At 42.5% G+C, this 23494-nt stretch overlaps 1 protein-coding gene across 2 annotated transcripts in view; it reads right to left on the reverse strand.

The window, feature by feature from the left end:
* Nucleotides 1–224: 224 nt before the first annotated feature.
* The window catches only part of ST6GALNAC5 (ST6 N-acetylgalactosaminide alpha-2,6-sialyltransferase 5), a 106434-nt gene continuing 83164 nt past the window's right edge, over nucleotides 225–23494 (reverse strand). The window contains exons 5-6 of one of the 2 annotated variants that reach the window (XR_006273653.1): nucleotides 3127–3235; nucleotides 225–1728 (exon numbers count right to left, since the gene is read on the reverse strand). Coding sequence is in view for 1 of the 2 variants with exons in the window: in XM_038414757.2 (XP_038270685.1) it covers nucleotides 16007–16238 (232 nt within the window). In the remaining variant the exon portion in view is untranslated. Of the gene's footprint in view, nucleotides 1729–3126; nucleotides 3236–14933; nucleotides 16239–23494 lie in introns of those variants that run through there. The other variant, XM_038414757.2, reaches the window with a different exon arrangement.

Genomic DNA, 23494 nt, shown 5'->3' on the forward strand with positions numbered 1-23494 from the left:
ACCTTCTTATTGTCTAGGTGCTTACGATTTGATTAATAATTTGTTTCAGCATCTTTCCAGGTATTTAAGTTCGGTTGACTGGTCTATAATTTCCTGGCTCCTCTTTGTTCCTCTTTTTAAAAATAGGTACTGTGTTTACCCTTCTCCAGTCCTCTGGGATCTCACCTGTCTCCCATGAGTTCTCGAAGATAATTGCTAATGGTTCTGAGATCGCTTCAGTTAGTTCCTTAATTACTTTAGGATGATTTCATCAGGCCCTGCCAACTTGAATATATCTAATGTATCTTTAACCTGTTCTTTCCCTGTTTTGGCTTATGTTCCTTCTCTCTTGTTAACATTAATTGAGTTGAGTATCTGTTCAGTGTTAATGTTTTTAGTGAAGACTGAAGTAGCACAGGCATTAAACACCTCAGCCTTCTTGATGTCATACGTTATTAGCTCTCCTTCCCCACTAAGTAGAGGACCTACACTTTTCTTCATCTTTCTTTGCTCCTAATTTATGGAACTTCTTCTTGCTTTTTACATCCCTTGCTAGATGTAACTCATTTTTTGCCTTAGCCTTTCTGATTTTGTCCTTACATTCTTGTACTATACTTTTGTACTCATCTTTAGCAATTTGTCCATGTTTCCACTTTTTTGTAGAATTCCTTTTTGATTTTCAGGTAATTAAAGAGCTCTTGATAGAGCCAGATTGGCCTGGCTTTCTTTCTGTCTTTCTTTCACATCAGGATAACTTGCTGTTGTGCCTTTAATGTTGTCTCTTTGAGAAACTGCCAGCTGTCCTGAACAAATTTATCCCTTACATTTTCTTCCCATGGGACCTTACTTATTAGTGCTCTGAGATTGTTAAAGTCTGCTTTTTTCAAAGTCCATTGTTCTTATTTTGCTGCTTTCTCCTTCCTTTCCTTAGAATTTATCATTTCATGTTAATTTTTACCTTTAACCTTTAAGTTTACAACCAATTCCTCCCTGTTGGTCAGAATCAAATTTAAAGTGGCTGTGTCCCTTGTTACTGCATTTCTGAAACAAAATTGTCCCCAGAGCATTCCAAGGATTTACTGGAAATTTTGTGTTTTGCCATATTACTTTTCCAGTAGATGTATGGGTAGTGAAAGTCCCCCATTACTACCAGGTCCTGTGTTTGGATACTTCTCTTATTTGTTCTAGAAATGCATCCTTCATCACTTTTTAACCCTATTTTTCCCCTTTTACCTTTACCCAGAGATTTTCAACTGATCTGCCTCTCACCTCTTTCTGGATTGCAGAACATGTGTCTGTATTCTTGATGTATAATGCAACACCACCTCCTTTTTTCCCTGTCTGTCCTTCCTAAACAAGCCATACCCCTCTATAGAAATTTTCTAGTTATGTGTTTTATCCCACCAAGTCTTTGTGGTGCCAGTTAAGTCATAATTTAGCTTATCTACTAATACTTCCACTTCTTTTTTATTCCCAATAGTCCTTCCATTTATGTATAGATATCTAAGATCTTGAGCAGATTCCCCCAGTGATATCCCTCTTGATGCTCTTTGCTGACCCTATGTAATTTTCTATGCCCCTTCCCCAAAAATCTAGTCCTCTGTTAAGGTTGCCTTTGTTAATGTTTACCTGTGGACTTTTGTCACCTGTCCTCTTTGAACCTAGTTTAAAGCCCTCCTCATTGTGTTGTTGAGGTGGTGCTCTTCCTCTTCTTGGTCAGGTGCACTCCATCTCTTCTCAACTGTTGTCCTTCCCAGAAAAACGTTCCATGGTTAAGGAAGCCAAATCCCAGAACACCCATAAATCAGCTATCTTGCTCATATGACAGTCTTTTCTTTCAAGGATTTGATTATAATTTTTGTCCTTAAGTACAGTACCACTCAGAAAAGTGACTCTAGAAATGCATCTCAGTAAGGTTCTGAATAAATGTGCTCTGTTTACAAGTGAAATTCCCCCTCCCGCTCCCAACTTCCACCCCTGTGAACTCAACCTGGGATCTAAGAGTCAAACTAAGTACTTTCCATCTGTCACATCATATATGTTTTGCAGGTCAAATTATCCCTTTGTGCAATCTCAGTGATTTCTCTGAGGTTGCATATTTTAGCCCTGTATTTGGAATTTAATAAACAATTTTGATGATAATGCACACAGAATAGAATTCAGCTTTTTCTCCCTCTTGGGAGTATAAAACAGTAAAATTTTGGTTTAGTCACTGAAGTATGTAGCTATGAATGACTATAGATAGGAAATAGAACTGTTGTATAAAAATAACTTTTTCAATAGACACTTTTCAGAGCAGAATTACGCATTGTATGTATAAAGTATGTGTGTACACCCATGCCCACAGTGTGGCCATGATTGCATTGCTGACCTTCTTGTCTGTAAATCCTTGACCATATAACTGTACTGATGTATTGTATTGTTTTACTATATAGTGCCTCGGATGAATTACGATGCTATAGAAATGATAAAAACTTTTTTAAAAACCTGAATAATCATCAGTCTAAAATCAGCATCTTTATTTCAACATTTTCACTTCTTTAGGATTATTTATTCAAGTGTATTGCCATCATTTGACTAAAGGTATGGTAGCTTTTCCATATGTACATAGCCAGGTATGCATGCCTAAATGTCTGTGTACCTTAATTCATGGCCATGGCTTTACCTTTAGTAAGGAAAAACAATATCCTATATGTATTTGCAGTACTTGGTTTTCCCGGGCATGCCCAAATGATTACACAAATGTATGACTCCAGATTGGCAGAAAAGGCTGCAAAATAGAGATAAATAAGCAAACCTACCTAAGCCCTGGGAAAGAAAGTCCTGGCAGCTATGAAAATAGGAGGGTTCAATTCACCATACAAGCCAATCCTTGTTTTCCTAGGTTATCCTAATACCTACCAGGAGGCTCTGTCTTCCTGACATGATGAAGGAATATAGGTAAACCAAAGCTACTGCTATCCCTACTATCACCAGTAATGCCACCCATTTTTGTTCAGAGAGCTGCCCCTCGGATTAAAGACCAATCTCCATCAGATTATGGTAATGGTGGTGCTGACACCTGTTCTGCAGGGAGGACATATGCCCCCATCTCCAAACTTCAGCGAAGTTGAGAGACCACTCCTATCCCTACATAAACAGCCTTACCTGGATCTTTGCTCTTCGGGACCAGAGACTACAGTTCATGCTAAACTGTAAACTTAGTTGGCATTCTCCATTTTATCACTTGCTCTTCAGCCAGGTCTGGAGCCTAAAACTAAAGATAACACAGGTGACATCACAAAATTGCATGCAGTTGGGTAAAGTAGGCTAGGACACTCTTAAGAAAAACTTATTCCTAATGGTTGGTGGACAGTGCAGCAAATAAAACAACACCACATTGTTGATCCCTTTCCTAGCCCTGTTTGCCATGAGGTGTTCGATGGCACCCCCTTGAAACGTTTAGGGTCAGCAGCTCCACCCTGGCTAATTGAGGGGCCAGGACTATTGGACTGATTTTTGTCTTGTTTCACCCACTGCAATAGCCTGATAACAGCCGAGGAACCAGATCATTTCCACAGTGCTGGATAATAGCATATGAGCTACTAATGTTTTCCCTCAGTTTGTGTATTTGGACTGAGCGGATCACATCTCATGGCCTGATGCCTCTTCAAGTAAGGCTCCACAGAGGATAAAACAAAGGTGGATTGGAAACAGTATTGCCTGCTTATGGGCCCAGTAGGTGATGCTAGGATTGAGGATTCAAATACTGTAAGGAAGAGTGACATGGTACTAGACCAACAAGCTGTGGGGGAAAAAAAGCCAAAAAGGTGAGAGCAGGGAGCAAGTTCAAACATGTGTTGATAGTGCGGGGAGACAGGCTGCTAATCTACATGGTTGAGGGGGTGGGAATGCGTCATGGCCCAAGGAGGGCATAAGTAATGGCTGAAGCTGATTCTCTCACGCTGACAGCCTGGCTAGGCCTGCTGTTTTGGCAATCCTGATCCCAAAAGAATATGATCAAAACCTTCCAAAAGATTGGCTCAAACTGGTATTGCACTTCCCCTTCCCTGTGATGGAGTCTGCTGCCATGGAAGTAGGGAATGAAAAGTTTTCCTCCAAGGGCTGAACTGAATTGCCTAGCATGGCAGGCGTTTGTTACCGAAGACCCCATAGCCCGTCTTTCAGGTGAATGCAGGTGTCCTATGGGTTTCGAGTAAGGTCTCTAATGTAAAATTAACATGCTTACATCGCATATAGCACTGGTTTTTTTATTTTTAAATTAAAAGTATAAAACCAGAGCCAGATAATCCTCTGCTACAGAATGGGGCCAGTAGGAACATCCCCTTTCTTCCTGCGGAAGCAAAGAGGTTCATTCACCGAAGCTACTCTAGAGCCACAGGGTCTTCTACACTAACACCCTATACTGCCACAGCAGCACCAAGTCCCACTTTCTCAGAATGTTGGCTTCCAGCTGTGCCTATGTCACATAAGCTATGACTTAATCAAATTTTATCAAACTTTCCAAATGAATTCACTTTTGAGGACAAGCACAAGAAGTTTCACCCGAAAGGGTAATTTCTCCAGAAAGTTATAAGCTACAGAAAATAAGAGTGTATACAATGAAAGTGTCTCCTCAACCATAATTTAGAACTGCTGTACAATAAAGAACATAATAGCGTTTTTTTAACAGTGGTGAAAGACAAAGTAAAATAGAACAGGTAGATGTTTGTCTTAGAAGATAATGTCCTCCGCTGTTTGCACCTAATTAGCTCTGGTTTGCATTTGTCTGCAAACTTTTAAAAATAGCGCACTGTAAGTCATACATTTTGAAAGCCTTTGTGCTTAAATACAAAAATCTTTTATATCCTAAATAATATGCTACCAAAGTAACAGTGTTTCATAGCACCTGTTTCGCTTGCAAATTCTTCAAAATTAGAGTTAGGAATCTTTTGCTTTTTGTTTTTTCCTAAAATGGATTTCTGTTGCACCTAAATGGTTAAACTGGCATGTGCCTTTCAAGTTTTGTTTTTTTAACACAGGTACATTTATATGTTAAATTTCTCTCCACCCCATCTCTCCCTATACTATTTTATATTTATATTTATAAATATAAAAAAAATTTAAATGTATGTATTTGTGGGACACTGACTTGTCTATGCTAGAAAGGGTTTGTTGATAAGCCTAGCAGAGATGCAGTTTGCATTAACAAAAAACTGCGCTTTTTTTTGCCAATATAGCTTATACGTTCCCTGAACTCTAAATAAACTATGCTTCCAAAAGGATTTTTTTGGCTGGTATAACTATGTCTACACTAGGGCTGTTTCTGGCATAGTTGTGTCAGGTGTGGATGTTTGTGTGGGAAGGGGGATATTTTTTTTCATACTCCTGACTGACATTGCTATGCCAGAAAACTTTTAAGGGTAGGTCAGTCAGCTGAGCTTTATATTCTGTTGGGAAGAGTCATTTCCTCTCTGATATGTCATCTATTTTCCTTTTTCTAAAACTGTTTGAAAATAGCAACTGTTTCTTCTCCTATCACCAAATGGTTACTGGCATAATACTGTCATGTATTTACTGTTTGCTCAGGCTCATAGCACTGGGGGTAGGCAGGGCTATAAATAAGATAGTTCTAATGTACACAACCACCATTTCAGGGTGCTTGGGAAGAAGAGTGACTCACTTAGCAACATCAAACAGTTTTATTTTTTAATTAAATTATAAAACCAAAGCCAGATTGTCCCCTGCTGCAGAAAGGGGCTGATGGGAACAAGCCTTTTGCCCCATTCTCCATCCCTGCAGAAGCAGCAGAGGTTCATTCACCCAAGCTACATTAGAGGCACAGGTTCTTCTACACTAGCACCCTGTACTGCCACAGCAGCACCAAATTCCTAGCTACTTAGTAACCTACCTCTGTTAGACTCCCTTGCTCACAGTTACCCCTCGGATTCTCCTTAAATGAGGGTTCCAGGCATGAACTTTCCTGCATGACCTACTTAGCAAGATAAGAGTTGTTCCAGGATCCTGTCTTTGAGAGTGGCCACTACCAGCTGATTCAAAGTAGGGGCCAGAAACATAGACCCTAACTCCACAGTGGACAATTATGGAATAACCAACCCCTGTGGAATGTGTTGTACTAACGTTAATTAAGGTGAATTTCCTTTGTAGAGAGACGGTTGCATAGTGAGCAGAGAGCTAGACTGGGACTTGAAAGCCCCAGTTTCTGTTCCCAGCTTTGGCTTGTTGGGTGAGCTTGGTCAAATTACTTCATCTCTTGGTGTTTGCCCATTTTTATGATGTGGAAAATGTTACTGTCCTCCTTTGTAAAGCATTTTGAGATCTACAGTTGACAAAGTGCTATATGATTATTAGTTGTAGGAAGAGTTGATATCCTATTTAATGTAGTTGTAGGAGGTCTTATTAATCATCTTATTACTTGTTAGTTTGTAATTTTTGTGGTAAGAAGTTGCATAGCTTACATATGCGTCATGTAATAAAGTACTTCCTTTATGGTTTAGATTGTATTGTCTTCAGGTTTCACTGAATATCCCTATGCTCTTGTACTGGGTAAATAGGAGGATCCAATTTATCTTTGCTATACAATTTCTTATTTTATATTTGTATTGTTACCTTCCCTCTGCTTTCACTGTTTTAAACTAAGTAGGCCTGATCTTTGCATTCTCTCGTCATACAGAAGCCTTTCCATGCCTGTGTTTTTGTAGTCTGTTTATGTACCCCTCCTATTTTCTGCATTATCACTGTTAAGATAGAATAACTAGGAATTAGAAGATTTCAGGTGAGGCCATAGCATTGCTTTACATGAAAGATGATCATAAAGGAGATACAGTAAGGGGCCAAAAAAATAAATACAGCAATCCTCTGAATACTGGTAACCATATATACCAGTTATCTCAGTATCTGCCTGTAAGAAGGTGGCATTTCTTTCCCATAACATGCTATCCACACACATTAGATAGGGTCCAAGCCCTGGGTGAAACCACTGTGGGAGGTGAGGAAAATATATCCCCTTGACTTTTTCTTTATAACCTTTATAACAACAGCAAAACCTAAAACAACTCAGCCTTCGGGTTCTCCTGCACTTGGCTGCTCCTAGTGTTTTCCCTACAGAACTTGCAGTTGTCAGCAGGATCTCAGGTTGTACTCTCCTAAGGGATATGGCACAACAGCTGCACTACAGATGTGGTCAAAGGCACTGTTATCCAGAACTTTCCTTGGAGCACTGAGACTCCACTTTGCAAACACTGTCTGGCCCTTTATAGTCACTTTTCCTTTTTTACTTTACATGTGTTAAAGGAACATTTTTAAAGAACCCCGTGATGGAAACCAATATTTTGTGCTGTAAGTGGGACCATTTCCCAATCTTGTCATGTTTATATTGTTCTGCCCCAGCTCAGTGGAGGTCTCCCCATCGTATTGACTTTTCCAGTTTTTATATTTCCTACACATTTTTAAAGGAGTTTGTTACTCCAGAGAGTTTTCCCTGGACAGTATGACATTTGACATATATGCTACCTGCACTGCTCTGCTCCGTAACATTTGAATTTTACTTCCTTTCAGTAAAGATTCAGATGCTGATTCCTGGAATATTCCATTTTTTTAATTACAATTACACTCTACTTCTGTTTAACTGTGTTTTTACCTGTTACGGTTTCTTGTTATGGTTTCTTGTCCTTCAGCTATGATGTTTAATTGAAATAGAAATAGGACTCATTATATCCAATTAAATATTTAACTTCCATCAGCTAGGGGTGATCATCATTTTTTTTCCTAAGTATCGTTGGTGAAGGGTGATGTGTGCAATATGCAGCATTACTGAATTTAAAATGCAAGAGATGTGTAAAATATTCACAAAGGAACCCCCTATAGTACCATGGGGTTGCCATTACACCACCACTGTTTTCCATTCTGTAGGGGCAAGACTACCTTAGCTGCTCAGATTCTATGGCGATGAGTGCCATATAGATGTCTGGCAGCTATAATTAGCTTATGTCAGGGAGCCAAAGAAACAGAACAAAGATTATTTAGAAAACTTCCCTACTTACTACTGTTTCCTCCAGAATTGCAGGAATAACTATCCTTAAAGTTAGGTCAGGATCTAGCGCCACAGTTCTCATTTGCTTGCTTCATCTTCTGTACATCATTCTGAACATTTTCCTGGAGCTCTAAGCCTCATTGTCTTCACACCTTACTTGAGTAAAATGATTACTGAATAGAAAGATTGCCTGAGAAGGGACTGCAGATTAGACTCAAATTATTTAATTTAATTGTTCTTGGGTGAATATTTACTGTATTTAGTATATTGTGAATTGAGGGATCTTTTTTGTGTACAGGCCATTTGAAATGACTGATGCGGTTTGTGAAATGATGGTTCCTGACACAAATGCTTAGAGCATGGACTAGTCAACAGGAGGCCTGAGTTCTATTCTCAAGTGTGGTGCTAACTTGTCACATGACTTTAAGCCAGGTTACCAAGATGAAACCCATGGGAATTAGGTGCCTAAATACCTTTGAGGATCTGGATTTTAACCTCTGTATCTCAATTTCCACATCTGTAATAATGGTCATAAATAGTACTTATCCATCTTTATAAAGTGCTCTAAAATCCCAGGATCAAGGGTTCTTTGAAGTGCACACTATTATTATTTTATAGCATAATGCTTTTAGCTGGACATCTTTGTGCTAAAAAACAGAAACCAAAAGCAGTATTTTTCTAGAGTTGCAGAGATATTTCCTTTGTCGTATTCAATTCCAGTTGCACATGTCACGCTAGAGTTATAGTTCTTAAAGCTGAAAAACAACCACTGTAGTGAAGCTGGCCAGAGAAGAAAAGGTATGTTAGACATTCAAGTTTAAGATTAAATAGATCTTAAAATTACTGATGTCTGTAAACACTGTTTTACAATGTTTTTTTTAATACCAGAGATGATGCACACTGAAGCTAATGAGTCAATACAATCATAGCGACAGGTCTAGAAGGACAGCACAAAGCAGATAAGGACAGTGATGCGTAGTAGCACTACATATCAAGTCTGGCAGCCTTTACCATTACCAATCCTTAGTTTAAGATATGTTTTTCACTATACTCTAAAACCTCATTCCAGGCTGGAATGTAGCATACAGTTACAACTTTTCAAAATGTAGAAAAAAAGCAGTTTGGATATCTGTAATAGTACTAAAGCATTTTTAAAAATTAATGACTTCACTAGATTTTACTTTGTATTCCGGTAATTTTTGTTGTGTGGACCACCAGGGAAAAAATTAAAAACAATTTATTTCCCTATAAATATCTAATCCCTTTTGTAATCTTGCTAAGGTCTTGGCCTCATCCCCATCCTGTGGCAGTGAATTCTAATTACACATTGTCTGAAAAAGTATATCCTTAGAAATTTTTGTCTTAATCTCTGAAGCATCCTTAGGAAATACTTCTACATTCTGCTTAATTAGATGGGGGAACTCAAACCCAGATCCTTAAAAGTACTGATCAGCATTCCAATACCTAAGCCTTAGTTACTACTGCCCACAGGAATTTTCACCCCCAACGTTGGCACTTAGGCTCCCCATACAATACAGCGGAGATTTAGGGGCTTGATCCACAAACTGTCATCTAAGTCTAACATTTAGACACCATGGACAGGCTTAAAACCACCACTCAGTTGCCATCTAACCCTGTGGGCACGTAAATTTCACCAGTTAGGCAGGTTCAAAGCTGCCTAAGTGCTGATGCTGTTCCAGAGCTGCTGAGTTGCCCATGCCCTTGTTCGCATATAAGCCCTGTCCTTGGCTTTTCCTATTGGCTCAGCTTGCTGGCTGCTGTGAATCCCACTTTTAAGTGCCCAACTCTTCTTACGCTTTTCAGAGGGAGCCTGGATGCCTAATTCAAGGCTAAGGATTTTATTAGGCAGCAGGGTGACTAAAATTAGGCATTGCAGTGCTGAGCTAAAAACCTCCTTTGTGGCACATATATTTCTATTGGTAAAGTCTGAGATGCTCACGTTTCGACTAGTGGGCATGCACACAGCTGCTTCAGTCCTGACACCACCAAGTGACTTGCTGCCTAACTCATGGGCCTTGGTGGGATTCAGAGCCCCAACCAATCTCACCTGTGTGGCCCGACCCAGTAGTTAGGATGCTTTATGGCAGTGGTGTGCAAACTGGGTGTGTGTGCCTTCGGTGGGAGGGAGGGGGAAAGAAACGCAAGAGGTTCTCTGGGCGGGGGGGTGCATGAAGAAACTGCGATGCTGTGGGCCCCACAGTACCCGCTGCTGTAATAGCAGGTGTGGGATAAAAATAGTCTGTAATGTGGGATGGAAGTGGGATTAAAAACATAGACCTCCTGCACCGCAAAGACCATCAGTGCTCCCCCTGCTACCCTGCCTTAGCCAGCAGTAAATCGTGACAATGCCTCCCTTACTGCTCCTCCCATCCTACCCTGTGGCACTCCCGCTATTATGGCAGGGGGATCCCAGTCCTGCTGCAGGCAAGAGCCCTTCCCCCCGCCCCTCCAAAAAAGAAAAAAGTTTCAGATTACAAGTCATGTGGGAGCAGGGGAGGGAGGCATGACAAATGCTGTGAATAGTAAGGATGGCTGTGACTGGAAAACTTTGCCGCCTTATGGCATGCCTCTTATGGGATTGCCTCTGCCTCCCTCCCTCCCTTATAGCCCCTAGGAAGTGAGGGAGCAGGGACTGGAACCTGGTTTGTTCCCAGATGTGTGCCCTACCCACTAGCCTATGGCGATTCATTTTCTCTCGCTCTCTCTCCCCCCCTCCTTATTATACACAGTGGAACAGCAACAACAGGAGAGATCAAGGCCCTCTTTCCTCTTCCCCCCCCCCAGCCCCCAAATACCCCAAGCTTAGGGCATTCTCCTGGGAGGATCTGTGTTCAAGTGGCTGGTCCACATGGCAGAGAGATTTGGCTCTCACCTCCTGAGTAAATGCTCTTGCCCTAGGATTTTGGTTAAAAGCAGACCCACCCCTGCAAACGCCAGGATTGGGTTCATGACTGAGAATGCCAAGTGCAGAGAGGCACTGTTCACTGGTCCAGACTGGTGCCTAACTCCCCAAACCTCATGCTGCCAGGGAGTGGAGAAAGGAGTGACAGATCTGGAGCCCTGGTCCCCCTGCAAAAAAAATCCCCCAGGTCAAGGCATTTCTACCCTCAGGTGATGGCAGGGAGGGAAAGAGGCAGAGTGGAGGGGGTGGAATAGGGTGGGGGAGGGGATCCATGCTCCAGCCAGGGCCAAGCTCTCAGCACCCCCTCCTACCTGGTTAGGGTCATAGGGGGTGGAGGTGCTCAGTGCTCCTCCCCCACCCAGTGGCCCTGACTGAGCTGGGGGGGGACAGGGAAGGGGCTGGGCCCAGACCTCCTCCCCCTGCCACGGGGAGAGGCAGAGAGCACAGAGTGGGGAGGGGCCCTGGGCTAGAAAAGGCAGATGGGGGAATAGCCTCCCCTAGCGGAAGCTCCATCCACTGCCTGTGGGCAGAGGTAAGACTACACCCCTCACCTCAGCGTTTCCTATGGGCTTGGCTAGGTGGCTCGCTTGTTGGCATCTGAGACTTTAGGGCAGGAGTGGGCAAACTTTTTGGCCTGAGGGCCACATCGGGGCTCCGAAACCGTATGGGGGGGCCGGGTAGGGAAGGCTGTGCCTCCGCAAACAGTCTGGCCCCTGCCCCCTGACAGCCCCCTCACCGATCCAACCCCGCCCCAACTCATTGTCCCCTGACCGCCTCCCCCCCGTCTCCCGGGACCCCTGCCCCCTAAACGCCCTCCCCCCTGGTATCCCAGCCCCCCATCCACACTCCTGCTCCCTGACAGCCCCGCCCCCCGAATGCCCACGCCTATCCAATCACCGCCCCTGCTCCCCGACAGCCCCTTATCTCCCGCTCCCTGCCCTCTTACCGTGCCGCGCCGAGCACCAGGACTGGCCACACCGCCGCGCAGGCTAGAAGACGGGGCAGGCTGGCGAGTCTTGCAGCCGCGCTGCCAGGCAGGAGCTCGCAGCCCCGCTGCCCAGAGTACTGGCGGCACAGCGAGCTGAAGCGGGGGGGGGGGAACAGCCTCCCCAGCCGGAGACTCAAAGGCCGGGCAGGACAGGCCCCCCGGGGCAGTAGTTTGCCAACCTCTGACCTAGAGGCTGCAGGGACCCTGGTGGCTGCCTTCTGGGAGTTGTGATAAGTGCCCCGTGGATCCCGCACCCCAACCCCCCGTCACCTCCCCCCCCCACACTCCCTTCCAACATCCCCAACCCCAGCCCTGAAGCCCCCTCCTGCACCACAAACCCCCTCATTCTTTTCCCCTGCCGTCACAGCCCCCTCCTGCACCCAAACTGCCTCCCAGAGCCCCCCCATCCTCCTGGCCAAGCCCTGAATCCCCTCCTGCACCCCAAATCCATGGCCCCCTCCCCAGCTCGTAGCCCTCTCCCGCCCCCCCTTCCCAGTGAAAGTGAGGTGAGGGTGAGGGACAGCGAGTGACAGAAGAAGGGGGGGGATGGAGAGCGTGGTGGCAGGGGAGGCCTCAGCGAAGGGGCAGAGCAGGGGTTTTCAGTTTTGTGCCATTAGCAACTTGGCAACCCTACCTACAAGTGGCCTGATCGTCTCTACTTTAGTCTATTTTTAGTCCCAGAGCCTGAGTTGCAGCCAACAGACTGGGCTCTGAGACTGTGTGCTGCCAGTTTCTTTTTGCAGTGTAGACGTACCCTAACAGTGCTATATTTTACCATGTCCAAAATCCTTTTAGCATTAAACCAATAATAAAGTAACTAAAAGACAGGTCACTATGGCAGCCTAGAAGCCATTGTAATCTATAACAAAATCGTTTACAGTGACAACATGTTCTGTAAATCAATTTGACTAAAGTTCACCAATTTTAGCACTATGTGTGAGATATGCCGCCAGTAGCCAGGGTGAAATGGCTCTTCACATAATCAGTTTAAAATCCATTCTTGTTTTTCTAAGGTGCCATGACATAACATGGGAGGAATAAAACACAGTCACTAAGGCTATGTCTTCATAGTAGCTGGGACAATGCCTGTCTGCCTGCCCACACCTTACCTCTGCTCAAGCTAATGTGCTTAAAATAGCATTGTGGACATTGCGACACAGGCTAGCCATGAGTATGGATCTGGTGGGGTGTCAAGAGGGCTTGTACTCCGGTGACTAGCCCATAGTAATGCTTGTGCCGCAACATCCTCAGTGGTCGTTTTTAGTGGGCGACCTCAACTTGAGCTAGTGTGTGTCTGTCTATCTAGGCTGGGAGGCTCACCCTAAACATCTGAAGAAGTGTTTTTTTACCCACGAAAGTTTATGCCCAAATAAATCTGTTAGTCTTTAAGGTGCCACCGGACTCCTTGTCACCCTAAACTGAAAATTGGGACCCCAAAGTGGGTCATGACCCCATTTTAATGGGGTTATGAGGGCTGGCTTAGACTTGCTGGGGCCCAGGACTGAAGCTGAAGGCTGAGCCCCAGCACCCAGGGACAAAGCCTGAGCCGCACCACCTAGGGTGGAAGCTGAAGTCCAAGAGCTTCAGCCCTGGGTGGCAGGCAGGGCTCAGGTTACAGGCCCCTTGCCTCGGCTTTGACCCCACCCTTGCCCAGGTGATGGGGCTCAGGCTTTGCCCCCTCCCCCCCCCCCCCAATCTGAGGAAGCAGGGCTCAGGCAGGCTCAAGCTTCAGTCCCCCCTTCTGGAGTTGTGTAGTAATTTTTATTGTCAGAAGAGGGTCATGGTGCAATGAAGTTTGAGAATCCCTTTCCTAAATGGTGGAAATTAAACATCAGCTGAAAATTGGCCAGAGAATGGGGATAAATAATGGGCAAGTAGTGTAACTTGTACTAGTTTTACATTCAGGGGTTTGCAGACTGAAGGGGTAAGTAGCAGGGGGAAAATACCAACTGAGACAAAGGAGAAGGACTGCTCTATCCTACTTGCTGCATCCCTTCCACTTCCTTGCAATTATGGTTTAGATTCCACTGAATGCTAAATTGGTGCAAAATATACTATGTGACCCATTTTCTAACCAAATGCCACCACTGTTTATGTCCTGGCTGAGTACGAGGCAGAGACTTCCACAGGAGGTGCAGCTACTCCCATCAGGTGTGAATTTGGGCAAATTGTGTACACCCACTGCCTCGGGGTATTGCACCTCACTTTTGAGTTTCCTGACTTTTGATATTTTAAGATCAACCATTAACAATAGCTTTGGTTTCACTCTTTGTACAATGAAGGAGCTTTATCGCCTGAATTATACTACTCATGTAATAAGTAAATTACTCCCAGCAATTACTTTGAAGAAATGATTGAGTTTTTGTAGTTGGGAGGTGAAAGGACAAATAACACAGGAAATGAAAAGGAGTACTTGTGGCACTTTAGAGACTAACAAATGTATTTGAGCATAAGCTTTCGTGAGCTACAGCTCACTTCGTTGGATGAATAAATAAATAAATAAATAAATTTGTTAGTCTCTAAGGTGCCACAAGTACTCCTTTTCTTTTTGCGAATACAGACTAATACGGCTGCTACTCTGAAACAGGAAATGAAATCCATCTTTCTGCACAAGCCATTATAATCCAATAAGACCCACTGTGAATTTCCATATATAGAACTATTAGTGTCTACCACTATAATTCACAGGAACTAGCCACATGTGCATCATGAAGAACTGCCATATTCTGCTACTTTTTGTCCTCAAGAGGACCGTCTCAGAACCACTGAACTCAATCCACTCAGGCTCCTAACCTCACTGTGACCCAGGATCTATGAGAAGAAAGTTACTGGGGAAATAGATAGGAGAGAGTTTGGAGTGGTAACATTATATCTCCTTATATTCATCACTTGATGAAGTGAGCTGTAGCTCACGAAAGCTTATGCTCTAATAAATTTGTTAGTCTCTAAGGTGCCACAAGTACTCCTTTTCTTTTTGCGAATACAGACTAACATGGCTGCTACTCTGAAACCTGTTATATCTCATGTAATTGATGCCATACAATTTCTATTCTGCTGGTTGGTGTAGACTTAGGAACATCATGTAAGTACCTATTGTAGGGGAAGGATTCAGTTCATGCACTCTTAATCCATTGCAGGCTGTCTTGCAGATTGCATCTGGAAATCGGAGCATTACAGAGTTAGTGGGAAATATAAAAGGCCAAACAGAATGATGGAGTTACTGAGAGTCCTCTGACCTCCTGAAGTGGCCCCTCTCATTTTTCAGTCTTAATTATATGCACTGTGCCACAGATGGTGGCGATATCCCAGGATACAATCTAGTAAACCTTGCCCTGCCCTCTACTCTCTCTCCATTAAGAAAGAGCAGCCTGACATCATAGCAGCAAGTGCACATTTACATCAAAAGGAATTTTCTTTGTCATTTTTATATTAATGTGAAATGTCAGATTGCAGCGTCTCTCACACGATCATCACACGGGATTTTTTTTGCCATTAAAGACTCTATATTGGAGTGGAACCCAGCAATTTAAAAAGAAATACAATATTTACAGATCAAATATTAATTACATGCGCAATAGAATCATATTTTTCAAAGGCAAAACTTATAAACAAGAAGCTAGACCTTTCTATACGACCAGCAATAAATTTTGGATTTGTAGGCTTATGAAAGATAATCACATAATTGTGAATTAGAAAAATACTGGCCTAACCTGCATAAAAACCTCCATTAAATAAGTATTTTAAGTTTTCACTATGAAAATTCAGTGGCAACGTGCTTTAAAAAACTATAATGAATTAAACATCCCATTAACAATAGTCAAGGTTGTTGTTTTTTTAAACAGATCACATACTTTTACAGGAGGTGAGCTGGCCAGACAATGTTAATTATTGGATTATGATACAATTGGATACAAAATGTCCTTTTCTGTATTTCTTTGCAAGAACTTCCTGAATATTGTAGCAGTTTCCACCCACAAATCCTGTTAACCTTGCTTTTTTAGATTGCTTTGCTCTTCTGCGAGGTTCAATACCCTATAGCCTGATACAGTAGGTGATTGTGATTGCAGTCTTGTGCGTTCACTCCTCAGAACACGGGTTTAATCTCCAGATGATTTATCGTAAGTGATTCTGGTTTCCAGTCTGGTTGAAAAAAGTGAATATTGAATGTCCGTGCCCAGTTCTCAAACACTCGTTTCTCTGTGATAAAACGATGATGGCTGCCCTTTCGTCCCCGCTCATGTGAAATGTACATTGTACATTCATCAGGTCCCAAAGGTTCATAATAATGATAAGGTACTGAAGAATGATTAGGATCCCTGTGGAAAAAAGAAAATAGATGGAAGCCCAAGATGTTCTTTGTACTGATTGAAAAAAGATGCTATCTTAAATAAGCTGGTGGGTGCAAATCATTTTTTGTCCCAGTTAAACTGAATTTCCTGCAGCTGGTATTTTTCTAGCATAGTTAAGCAGTTTCTGAATGAAGCAAAGGTGGTTTTCTTTTTCCTTCCTGTTAAAAGAGTGACTCCACTGGCTCAAAAACAAGGGAGGGTGTGCCCACGGCAGTGCCACATTGCTGCACTGAAATTTGAAGCACGGTGCTTAAAAGTGACTCACACCTTCTTGTCAACTGTCTGTAAAGGGCCACTCTCTTACCACTTCAAAAGTTATTTCTCCTCCCTTGGTATCCTGCTGTTAATTGATTTATCTCGTTAGACTGACCTAACACTTGGTAAAGCAACTCACATCCTTTCATGTATTTATACCTGCTCCTGTATCTTTTACTTCATACAGCTGATGAAGTGAGTTCTAGCCCACGAAAGCTTATGCCCAAATAAATGTGTTAGTCTCTAAGGTGCCACAAGGACTCATTGTTTTTACTGATACAGACTAACATGGCTACCACTGAAACCTATATTCAGTTTTTAGCTCGAGAGGAGAGGTGCACACTGTATTGAACTGGGAGAAGGGGAGGAGTTGATCCTAGTCACTTCATTCTCTCACACTTGCTTGTATGAATATTCTCCCACCATGGTGCCAGGGATATAACCACACAACTTCATTAGCGCTTCCCACATATATCAGGTTGATGATGCAACCCTCTCTTGCTGACTTTTTAATCAAATGGAACCAATGCACAAATGAGTTCCTTCTATTATAGTATCAACTTTCATATACGTAGGGGGCAAAAATTAAAGCCATTCACACAGGGCATCTCTTAGACTTTGTAACCCCATGCACATCAACCTGCAGGGATGCCACAGAGCACAACCTTTTAAGTAGAGAGAGATTTATATGAGACATGGATCATTTTAACAATTTTCAACTCACTGATGCACCTGCTACAGAAAAGATGTTTGGTTTTAATTCTCACACCATACATTGGTTGCCCTGTTCGATTTTCTATATCAGCCGGTATGTTGTTTTGAAAAATATACATATTACCCTCCAAAATGCCTTTAATATGGGCATGGCTAATTTGATCTCACAAGAAAACCTATCCAAGCCAGTGTTACTACTGGAGCTTAAATGGAATGCATATGGCCAATGCAAAACAACTCTAGTGTAGGGCTGTTTTCTGGCTGATGCAGAGCTCACCTAAATCCTCTGTGCCTCATTCCTTCCTGCCCCCAGGATGGGCCAGAATGCACTACACTGACTATCGTGTACCAGCATAATGGTCCACACAAGGTTGTTCCCAGGGGTGAAAGTAGCCTGGAGTCTTGAGCAGGGGGGCATGGCCTCGACCGGAAGAGGCGGGGCCTTTAACTACCCGAGCCCTTTAAATCACCCCTGGAGCTCCTGGGAGCCCCGGGGCAATTTAAAGGGCCTGGGGCTCCAGCCACCGCTACCGCAGTGGAGCTCCAGATCCTTTAAATCACTGCCGGAGCCCTGCCACCGCTACCCCAGGGCTCCGGCAGCAGGGCTCGAGTGGTGCTTTAAAGGGCCCTGGGCTCCGGCCGCTGCGGGGAGCCCGGGGCCCTTTAAAGTGTCAGCCTGCGGAAGCTGGTCCGGTCCGGCACTTGCCGGTACACTTTATTGGCTTACTTTCACCTCCGGTTGTTCCAAGTTGTTGCAACTCGGAGGAGCTATGAAGTTGCTTTATGCTGTGCGCTGAGCTGGCCTCTGATATGACACATGAATAGACCAATGCAGAATCAGGGCTGGCAGCTGTAATACCAAGGTTATTACTTTCCGTTTGGAAAAGGAACTATTTAATGTTTGATCTCAATTTCAATCAAATATACAAAAAATATCTGAAGTATTTTGGTATTGCCCATTATTTCTATTGTATAGCATCTGTCACTGCACAATTCTCTGGCTAATTTTCCTTATTTCATCATTCCCTATATTGTATGTGTAGCAGTAATGTAAAAAATTTGCTGCTGCTTTCCATTTATCCCTTAGATTAACATTTTAATTCAATCAGTCTCACTTTCTAATAACACAATATAATACTGAGATCAATCCTCCAGCACCACACTAACAATAAAATTACATTTCTAAAAACATGATTGATTCTGTCCTTATTGTACACAGCCTCACCGGAATATATATGAGAACTAAAAAAAAAAACAAAAAAAACCCATTAGTCCTTCATCTACCGACCCTGATTTTTTTAATTTTAAAAAATCCATGTTTATATATGTATTTAATATAGATGGTTTCATCTAATCACCAAGGTAGATTTCTAGAGCTCTATTTCAAATTAATGTCACACACTAAGTTTATTATAAAAGGTCCAATGTATTAAAAAGAAAAATAAATCTCCTAGCTGAGTGGTTTATACTGTTGCCATAAATCTAACAGGGTATATTTTTAAAGTGGTATTCAAAAAGAAATTATTATGTACACAGGCATGTGCATATAATTTAGATTATTGCTCCTTTGACATGTATTTCCCCACCACCCTGCCACACTTTCTCTACTGTAAATCTGGAGTAACTGTTTAAGTCACTGGAAATACTCAGCTGTAAAATCAGTGTGTGTGAGATCAGAATCAGGTCCATGATATCCATCTAACTAATACTTTTACTGTGGTAACAAATTAACTGCTTAGGGTCCACTCCTACTAAAACTTCCAGGCTTACTGGCTCTGGCACTTCCTAGGCTTTTAAACAGCATCTTAGAGTCTGCATCATATTAAAAAGGGTGGGTATCCAGCATGTTGGATTAGACAGGAATTCCTTTTTCTCATCATATGGAAAGATAAAAGCCTATTAGGAAGATACTCCCTATTTAAAGGGTTAGTTCAAAGCTACAGTTGTAGAAACACATGTAGACTTCAGAGTCTGGAGTTGGGACCTGGATGGTCCCAAGAACTTGGAACAGAAGAGCAAATGAAGCAAAGAATTTATTTGTATTATGTCTCTTCCCTCTCTCTCTCCTTGTGCCTCTACCTTGAGTTTAACTCCCATGGATCTTATTTTTTGCTTTGTTTGAGGGCTTCAATAGCAGGCCAAACTTTCCTATGTAGGAAGGCCTATAACTTGTGTTGGATGGGGCCTATAGTTACTTCATAACAATGTGTTATTTGAGACCCAGATCTTGTGAATAACTCCACACTGGCTTCAGTGGGACTCTGTACGGATACAGATGTCCATTCATGAGCAGTCACTTCCAGGATCAGGTTCCAGAATTCCAGGTTATTCCATTTAATACAATGGTGACTACTAGAAATGGGTCTGAACCAAAACCAGTTATAGGAAAACACCAAACTCAGGGGAAGGGAACATCCAGATTTGTATCTTAACAGCTTTGGCCCAGCTCTTCAAAGGGACACCCAATGGGAGTTAGACGCCTAAATACATTTGAGCGCCTGGGCCTTTGTGTTTAGTATCTTCTTCTCTCACATAAGCCAAATCTAAATCCCAGTTCCAAAGACCCCTGAACTTCAGGATTGCTGGGTTTGGATCTGAACTCTGTGTCTTGAGTAAGTACACAGTAACCCAACTTAACTGTACCATGTTCTCTCCTAACTGCAATCAACTTGTGTCACCGGCAAATGAAATGCATGAGTAATCTCTATCAGGAAATTGCTAGTCATCTCATTTATTAATATTAAAACAGATGCTATTTTACCCCTGCCTGACACTGGACATTAATCAGTATTTTGTCAGTTAGCATGCATATTAATATCACAGCTGGGAGGGAGCTGTTGGATGGCAGTTTGTAAAATATACTATACTTTCCCTCTCATCGTATGCCAGCACTGACACACAATAAGCACTTGTATCTGGCGTCAATCATTTACTTTTTGCCACTTCAGTGCACATTTTTCCACAGATGGTATCCACCCACACTGGTACCTGAAAATACAGCAAACAGTGTTTGCACTGAAAGGAATGAAGCAGAAAAACAAGGCCATCCCATCTCCCGCTCCAGTCAATCTCTTCCTTTATAAATTAAAAGTGGCTATAAATCAGCCTTGCAGAATTATACTTGCTCACGTGGGGTGAGTACTATATATATTTTGAAGGGTGAATAAAATGTCATCGTTCTTTATCATCATCAATCATCATATTGATGTATGGACAAGCAGATTTTGTGCTTCGGCTGTTAAGTTTTCTGGACAATTTTGTCTCCTCTCTCCAGTGCCCTGCCCCCTTTGGAATCTAATTTCTAGTCCATTAAAATTGTTCCAAACGCCTTTATACATTTTGCTCCTGGTTATACAGGACGGAATTGTGCAGCCCTTACTGAGGCAGTGCTCTCACCAAGATCAATAAGTAAGGACCGAAGGAGATAGCCCACTATGAATAGTTGCCATACAATTGGGAATAAAATGCATAACTCCAGACAACATAACTAGGAACAATAGCCACTTGATTTAAGGCAGTTGGGAGTGGGACAGAGTAAGAAGCCAGATTCAGAGGTGGTGGCCAAAGGAATAAATTACAGGACTTTAAATGCCAATTTGCCTACATTTCCACAAATGAGAAATGACCTTGCATCCAACAAGACAATTATTGATAGGAAAATATCATTTTTTAACCTGACTCTAAATTGCCTCTATGTATATGCCTCTGGTGTAAAAAGAGTTAGAATTAAACCATTAAAACAGTGGTCAGAATAAGCTCTAGTGTGGGAAGATCTCCACAGATCCATGCTGGGGCTCTCCTCAGGCAGAGTCCCTCCCCAAATGTGGAAAGCAGCAACATGTATGGTGCCAGCCTCCCTCATCCAGCAGCTGTTAAGTGCAGAAAAGGTTCTGTGGGGTTGCAAATGGAGCAGGAGCCTGGCAGCTCTCTATGGCACCATTCCGAGATTGTCTCAGATTTCCTATCAGAAGTTAATGCCACCAGAAGTAACATCAACCCTCTTGTGTCCTTCCGGCATACGCTACTGGGCAGCCAGAAGCTTGGGTAGGTCTCTCTGCATTGCAGACTAAGACCAGGCTGAGACTCAGGTTTGAGCCCAAGCCCTCTTCTGTCCACACACAAATCAGTCTGACTTGCATCAGCAAGCACTACGGAGCCAAGGCCTAGCACCCTGCTAGGAGGATTCTTAGAGCCTGAATCCCACTGTGACTTGGTGTCATTTTACAGAGTGGACACAAGTCAAACCACCAACCTGAGGTGGAAGGTCTGTGTAGTGCAGAAGAGATGCATTAGCACGGCTGTGAAACCCGGATCCAGCAACTGGAAACACAGTAAGTTTACAATGCAGTGTGGATGCTCAAGCATTGGATAGGAAACCATAGTCCACTTGTGAGTCCACAAGTTCGGGTCTCACAGACCCAGGCTTAGCGTGCAGTGTAGACATACCCAAGGGGATCCAGCAACGGCAATGCAGCTCCTGGAGCTGGGTTGCAATGAGAGCCAGTAGAGACAGGAACAACCATACAGAATGACTCCTGTCTCTGGGGAACAATGGCGCTTCCTTGTGTGCCCAAGATCACAGGACTTAGGAGATCTCACTGTGTGTGAATTCTACAGAAGCCCAAATCCCTCACTTTGCAAGGACAATTAAAGGAAGCACTGTGAAATATAGTATATTTCTGCTCTTTTGACTTCTTCCAACGGCTTCTCTACAGAGAGGGAGATCTGGACCCAAGTCCACTATGGGCTGGAATTTGCTTCCTGAACACTCCGAATCAGAGTAGGTGATCTTCTCCCTTAATTTTATTTTGGAGCAAGAGAAGTGTATTCTCTGGGCTACACCGTTGCTAGGGACTTAAGCAGGTTATCATCTTACTATCGGAATACTCAATAACTTCAGCACATCCCTATCCAAGCAGCACTTTGTAAGTCAGATACTCACATAGAGTGGCATAACAGCAACATCAGGGCACCTTAGGGTATGTCTACACTGCAATTAAAATCCACAACTGGCCCATCAGCTGACTCAGGCTCGTGAGAGTCGGGTTAAGGGGTGTTTAACTGTGATGTAGACGTTCGGGCTTCGGCTGGGGCCCGGGCTCTTGGACTCCACGAGAATGGAGGATCTCAGAGCTCGGGCTCCAACCCAAGCATCTATATCACAGTTAAACATCCCCTTATCATGAGCCCCTTTGTCCAAGTCAGCTGACATGAGCCAGCTGCAGGTGTTTAATTGCAGTGTAGACACACCCTTCACTTTTGATAAAATCCAGTAATATTATGACCAAGGTGAACGATTCAATCTTACATATGGATCTATTGCAGAACACCAGAAAAATCACAAAACTCAGGTCAACCATTTCACTTTCAATTGCAAATACCAACACATGTAAATATTAAATTTAGTAAATATACAGATTTATACACCTAAGTGTTGTTCATGTTGACAATGAAAATCTTCTCATTCTGTAAGACAAATTCCTTGAAACAGAATTTGTTTCCCCTGCCCTGGTGGAAAGAAATTTGGTTAATGATCTTAAGCTAATAATTTTAACAGAACCAACTATGTAATATTCATGATTCCTTTGAAATGTCCTTTACATTACAGATGCGATATTAATTTAGTTCCATGACAGTGATCACCCAGACTCATTACTTTGCTAATTAATACTTTAAAAAATGGGAAAGAGGAATTGTAAATTTAGTTTTATTTTAATTCTGAATATAAATATGAATATTATACATTAATTTTTAATATATTTGTATTTGATATTCAACTAAATAATCAGCAATACAGTAGGAGGATTTTAATCTGGAAAATAATGAAAACAGATTTTATTGCAAATTTTTACTGTGTTGGACCTAAAATACATTGTTTCTAATGTACCACAGGAACACAACTCTGAAGTCCAGCCTTTTGTGCACATTTTTAGTAGTAGACAATAGTTAATGGCTCTATACTGTATTTTGTAACCATATATTTGAAAATAAGTATCATGCTTTATTTGCTACAATATTTTATAATTTAATGAGCTGACTAAGGACAAATCAGACAATTCAGGTTGTATTTATGGGAGCACCGGGTTCTTCTCAGAGGCCTTTGTAGATTACCTTCCCCAGAGTTAGTCTCTACAGCACAGATGTAGGCTGTGCCCTTTAATAAGGATAGATTAAATTCCATTGCTTATGAAACTGCTTTTTCCCATCTTTATGAGCAGGTAAATGAACCACTGTACTATAATTTGTTCACTGAA

Source organism: Dermochelys coriacea, chromosome 8 (assembly GCF_009764565.3).
Source record: "Dermochelys coriacea isolate rDerCor1 chromosome 8, rDerCor1.pri.v4, whole genome shotgun sequence".
Classification (NCBI taxonomy): Eukaryota; Metazoa; Chordata; order Testudines; family Dermochelyidae; genus Dermochelys; species Dermochelys coriacea.